At 34.9% G+C, this 6,541-nt stretch overlaps 1 protein-coding gene across 3 annotated transcripts in view; it reads left to right on the plus strand.

Annotated features, from left to right (window-relative positions):
• Positions 1–5,787, plus strand: part of KCNT2 (potassium sodium-activated channel subfamily T member 2) — a 216,535-nt gene extending 210,748 nt beyond the window's left edge. For 2 of the 3 annotated variants that reach the window (XM_087890081.1, XM_087890082.1), the window contains exons 27-29: positions 897–1,197; positions 3,016–3,100; positions 3,800–5,780. In XM_087890081.1, coding sequence (XP_087746207.1) covers positions 897–1,197; positions 3,016–3,100; positions 3,800–3,911 — 498 coding nt within the window. In that variant the 3' untranslated portion in view covers positions 3,912–5,780. Of the gene's footprint in view, positions 1–896; positions 1,198–3,015; positions 3,101–3,799 lie in introns of all 3 variants that reach the window. The other variant, XM_087890080.1, reaches the window with a different exon arrangement.
• Positions 5,788–6,541: the final 754 nt, after the last annotated feature.

Consider the following 6,541-nt stretch of genomic DNA (forward strand, 5'->3'; position numbering starts at 1 on the left):
TACATATACTGTACTTCAGGGGTGTCAAACTCAATTTCATTGAGAGCCACGTCAGGGTTGTGTTTGACTTTGGGGACATGAAGTGGGCATGGGCAGGATGGGCATGGGCAGCTCAACATCACTCATTTTGGGAACGCCTGTGGTGGCCCGAGTGCTCTGCCAGCGAAAATGGGCTTCCGAGCTCTTTTGGCTGCGATAGCCTCCTGCAGGCCTCTGCCAGTGAAAACTGAGCTCAGGAGAGGCCCCGGGCCTTGAGTTTGACACCCCTGCTGTACTTCATATCAAGGAATGGGGGGATGGAATGAGCATAATAGTAGAATGGAAAAATTCATGAAGAGAAATTCATGAATCTTCAGTGTTTGGCTCTGGGTGTGTGTGTGTATACATAATTTAGGCACAGCATTAGTGGGTACAAAAATATGAAGTTACGAATTTATATAAACGTACATATAAATATACTTGGCTTTTTATATATAATTGCATAATATTGATTAAGCAAGTATCAAAAGCATAAACACATCTTTTTCTTTGCATAAATCATATTGTGATTTCATAGTGGTGGATATTGGCTATAGTGGTTATCAACCAGTGGTCTGCGGAGTCTTGGGGGCCCACAATGTCATCACAGGGGGTCCGTGAAGATTTGAAGAAATGTTATGATTTAAATCTTGAGATTAGTCATGGGGGTCCATGACCATGGTCCATGGCCACAAAAGGCATTTAAAAGAGGGTCCATGGTGAAGAAAAGTTTGAAAACCTTTGGGCAAGGCTAGTAAGATTGGAATCAAGAAAATAAAGAATGGGAAATAGCATAAGAAATTTAAGGCAAGATTACTTATTTGGTGGAAAAGTATTTCCCAAAGAATTTAATTTCTGTCATGGTTTTCTCTTCAAAGTCTCAAATTTCTATCAGCGTGGAAGAGTGGGAAGACACCAAGGATAGTAAAGAACAATGTAACTACCGTAGCAGCCACCGTAACTCAACATCAAGTGATCAGTCAGATCATCCTTTGTTAAGACGAAAAAGCATGCAGTGGGCTCGGCGGCTAAGCAGAAAAGTACCAAAGCATTCAGCAAAAACAGCAGAAAAAATAAGTCAGCAGAGAATGAATCTTTACAGAAGGTCAGAAAGACAAGAACTAGCCGAACTGGTGAAAAACAGAATGAAACATCTGGGACTCTCAACAGCAGGATATGGTAGGATACTGTGATATATATATCCACACCAATGTACATATGGTGGGGATAGATAAATGTTAGGGAAATTCATTGGATCAAGACTAAAATGGTAAATATTCTCTCATCAAAAGTTCCTGAGAAAATTTAGCAATCATGGGTAAAAGTCACCTTCTCTTACAGATAACTAAATGTTTCAAGTAAAATCAAATGTACAAATTGACATTTTTTTCATACATTTATATATCCATCTCTTTAGAATTAGAACATATGTCTTTCAACATGCATAAATGACCTTCCTATTAAATTTCCTGCAGTGTGTGTGCATGTCTTCAAATCTACTCCCTAGGGCTGAGGGAAAGTAACCAGGCCAAAGTCACCCAGGTGTTTTTGTGTCTAAGGCTGGATTAGAACTCATGGTCTCCCAGTTTCTAGATTGGTCTCTTAACCACTACACCAAACTGGCTCTCCTCATGCTACAATAATATTTTATTAAATACTAATGCTTTAGAGTGGTATTTGATTGGTAATAAGCTTCCATTAAGAAGATACCACCTGAAATTTCTTCACTAAATTATTTACAGGCAGATGGAAGCAACTACAGCTTTTGAAAAAAGACATTAAATCTATCTCTCTTTTTGTAAAAAAAAAAAAATCCAAACAGATAAATTCCTCTCCTCTTTTTCCCTCAGAGTAACAATGTAGATAATAAGTACAGTACTAAAGCTTGCTCAATGTTCTGCAGGAGAGAAGCAAAAGATGTCAACTAAACAGCCCAGGTCAAAAATTGAACACATCACTCATGTCAAAATTCAGTAGCAAAGTTATCATCAAAGACTGCTCCAGCAGTCCAGGCAAACAGTTCCCATATTTGTAGAAAATATGCTCAGTAACAGAGTGTTAGCTGGCAGGGGATAGAAGGAGACCCTTTTCTGTCCTGGCATGTGCCGTTGGAACATTCTTCCCCTTGAGAATGATGTTCCAATGTGCACATGCCAAGGAAGTTCTCACTTCGCCTTTTTTCCAAGACCTTAAAAACATGGTTTTGTGCCTGAACCTGAGACCTGGGCATTTGGATTTGACCCTGTCTCTTGGTTGTAAGGATGATAGTTTAAATTATGTCCAGCTGCTGTTTTTATTTTGTTTATTGTAAGCCACCTTGAATCATGTAAAAGTGAGAAAGCCAGCTCACTTTTATATGAACGAACGAACAAACAAACAAACAAATATAAATTCAATCCAAAGTTTACATTGCAGATATTTTCCCAAGCGGAAGTGATATTGCTTAGCTATTCCCAAAACAATCACTACTTCTGAACTATTCTGTAAAACAATCTGGCAATTTTCCATCTTTCATACCCTGGGGCTCAACTTCACCAAATTTCAAGCAGATTAGTCTCCTCAAGACTATTTAAGAAGGCCATAGCTTTTCAAACTTTGAAGAATAAAGGTGTCAGCAGTAGCATTAGATTCTGGAAACAGATTCAACATTTTTAAAATGAATTGATTGCAAAAAAACATACTAAGAATTTGCTGGACCTTTGTTCATATTGAGTTCATATCTCAATACCTGGTAAACTTTACCAGGTATAAAAGTATTGTATCTTATGCATTAAAGATAATTATAAGAAAAGTGACCATGAGCTATTGGTCATTTATTACTGATCATCTATGAGCTTTTCTGCTTTTTTGTCTTTTCTTGTTGTTTTTTTAAAAATTGCAAAAATATAACATTGCTTTTGATTTGACCAACTTTGATTGAGACATGACCTTTTCATCCGAGTAATGTTATGATCAGTTATTCAAAACAGCCTCGATATTCTCTCCTCCCCCTTGTAGATGAAATGAATGATCATCAAAACACCCTTTCATACATTTTGATCAATCCTTCTCCAGACACCCGACTTGAGCTGAATGATGTTGTGTAAGTATATAGTATTTGCCAGACTTCTGATTTGTATTTTCATGGAATAATTAAAAAAAAAACAAAAAACTGATCTTTTAACTTTGAAAATAAATTTTCCAAAGAATAAAAATGTTTACAGTCTGCTCTTCACTTTTTTGCCATTTCTAGTTGTTCGGATGATCCTGGTGATTCAGGGCAATCACAGCCACTCCTATTGTGCACTATTTTTTTATTCCTGTTTTATTTTTATTTTTTAATTCACACATCCAGTTAAGGATGTGTTATTCTATACATTAAATGCCTTTGGAAAATTGGCAAAGTAAAATCTGGACTAGAGCCAATGAAAGAAGTAGTAATGAATCAGAAGATAATGTGCTGTTGCTTAGCTCAAAAACAACAACAAAACACTTCACAAACTTTTAATGCCGGGCAAGGCATTGTTTAATAGGATCTTTAGGTTTGGAGAAAGGTACTAATGTGAATTGTTGGATCTCACTGCTTGATTATCTTCCTTTGTTTTATATATATGTATTTAAACATGCTGCTTGTAATCATCAGTTACAGAAATCTTTTTAGTTAGTCTAAAGTGAAGAGTATTCTAGCATGTTTAAAGTACATTTGCAGAATTTAGAGTAGAATATTCTGTTCATCTGGATTTTTTTTTGTATGTGTGTTACACCTTGATGAATGAGAATGGTCTTTCTTTGTTGTGTTTAGATACTTGATCCGCCCAGATCCATTGTCATATGTTCCCAAAAGTGCATCTAGCCAGAAAAACAGCTTCTGCAATGCCATTGGGCAAGACACCAGAGAAGAAACACAACTTTGATACATCACAGGGTTCAGTGATGGAAAGACATTTTTATACAAATAACTGTTTTGGAATTGACTGGTGATGAATTTAGTATAACTGGACTCTTCTGAGAACTGGAACATAATGGTTAATGGATGTTAATAGAACAACTGTTTTATTGAAATTATAGGAATGATTCTGAAAAATTGTCTGAGTTTTTTTTAAAATAATTATTCAGATCCTGGAATTAAAATTAGCAGAACTATATATATATATAAAAGCTAAGCAAGTATGCTATGGTTTGCTAATAGAAAGTAGAAAAATAGTAATGCTGTACTCCAAATCATATTTGTTATTTTGGTTTCAATTAACCACTCTGCAATCATTTCTGACCATAATATCATAGTATATATTGTAAGTTCTGCATTCCAGATTTATAAAATTCTGGTTTGTGCAAATAAAATGATAATGTAAGGAAGTTTCGGACAATTCCCTTTTCTACTATCTTAAAATTGGAATTCCAAATAAAAGCTCAGTAAGTTTGTTGCTTGCTTAAGCTTTGAGCAATAATAATCAGCCATGTATTTTTATTGCCTCCTTTAGCCCATTATATTTTTATACACAACATATATTTTTCCAGAATTTTTAATTCCATGCTATTTTCAAACCATTGTTTGTTTCAATTTGACACCTTTTCACCACACACTATTAAAACATTTCACAAATAGAAAAATGGAAAATGGATCCCAAATGCTAAGAATGTAAAATGGTGTGGAAACCAATTGCCTTTAAATATTTATTAAAATTTGTACAGGAAGGAGGAATTTGGAAGATTTTGTAGGATTCATTGAGAACACCAAGTTATTTTGGGGGAAAAAGTTTATTTCTGAATGCAATACCAATAGCTAAATTAAGGACTACTAAAGATGCTTGAAGAGTGTGGACTCTGAAGATATAGCATTGCAGGTGCTTTGGGATGATTACCCAGTCTATTCCTTTGATGGTAGATCACTTGGAATGTCAAAACAGAAAATAAGTATTATATATCTCCAGATTTCTGGAGTAAAGGAGACAACAGTTTCTCTGGGAGAAAGACTTGGATTCCCAAAGCAATCCATAGATTTTTTTCGGTTTAGTGTAAACCAACAGTTTTAGTCTTGAATACAAATTCCAGTGTGTATTGTGTATACATGAAGAGTAGTTAGTATGAAGACTCACTAGCCTACAGTCTTATTGAATAAGAGACAGAAATCTGATAAGCAAAAGGTAAAAACAGGGATCATGTTTTTGATTGGGCTTTAGTGATAATGTCTATTGTGGAATTGTAGGAGTCACTTTGGATGGCCAGTGATATGCCAGACAATATATTTGTTTTAAATGAAGCCATGTGAATGGTATCATCTTTCTTTACAGTTCTTGATAGAATCAGGCTGCACAGAAACATAGTCAGCCCTCAGCCTTTTTAAAGGTGCCATCCAAAGTTTCTTGTGTGAGTTGGGATGTTTATATAATTTTTACTTCTGTAACATTAGTTAATATGTAAGCTTATTTGCTTTATATTATTGATTAATAGAAAAGCTGACATACATAGGACAGAGGAATAAGTTAGGAGCAAGGCTGAGAGATGTTTTAACTTATTATTCGCATTAAATGTACAGGTTATGTTTTCTATATTATTTGAAAAAACTGCTACCAGTTTATGTGTACAAATCAAATGATGCCAAAATTGCTCAACTAAATTATTCATGCATGAAATGATTGTTTACTGCATTTGACGGTGTTTTAAATGACTGTTGTATTCATTGTAAGGAAGCAGCTATGATTCCAGCCACATGCACTGATAATTTCTTTAGTTCTCTATTTTTTGTTTGTCAGCTGTGTGAATGAATAAAAGCCATTTTCTTATGTAGAATATTCCTTCTAATCTATAATGATTTCTACACAATTCCCCTTCTGCGGCTGTCAGCTGAAACCAAAATGCTTACATCAATGTGTGTATTTATAGAAAGAGACTGAAAAGATTATGTTTTAAATCAGTGGACGTTTTCTTAGTTCCCTTGGAAAATGTGACTGCTGCCTTTATCACAAAATGCTTTGGATATTACCTGCTCTTTCAGAAGTGGTTTATCTGAAAATTTAATACCTAGATGGAGTTACGAAACTACACAGATTTTGGATTGCTGGGCAAAGCATTAGAAATATGGTGAATGGATGTCGGAGAGGAGGTGGACTCAAAATGTCAAGATGGTGATTATAACCATATCATTGTCAGAACTTTATTGACTCTGTGTGAACACAGTAGAAAAAAAAATTACCCATTTCAGGGTAGGTAAATACAATTTTCCAGAATGGTTATGTAATGACCACAAGCATGGATAAAGTGTCTCTTGAGCACTTTCTGCATAAGTACAGCATTGTAAAAATTCTAAATGTGTGTATATTCTCTGCACATCACTAAGAGAGATATTTTAAGACAAAAATATTTGGGCTGTATTTCAACAGAAGAATCATTGTTCAGAGAGAAAAGTGGATATCATTTACTTCCTGTTCATCCATATCTTTACCTTCTGACTTAAGGTAAAGAAAACAGTGTGTAGCTTTTCTAGCTGATAAACAGCAAATAAAAATGATATAAGTTCTTCCACAAACAAATACAGCCTTAGAGC

Source organism: Pantherophis guttatus, chromosome 3 (assembly GCF_059756535.1).
Source record: "Pantherophis guttatus breed Tessera chromosome 3, ASM5975653v1, whole genome shotgun sequence".
Classification (NCBI taxonomy): domain Eukaryota; kingdom Metazoa; phylum Chordata; class Lepidosauria; order Squamata; family Colubridae; genus Pantherophis; species Pantherophis guttatus.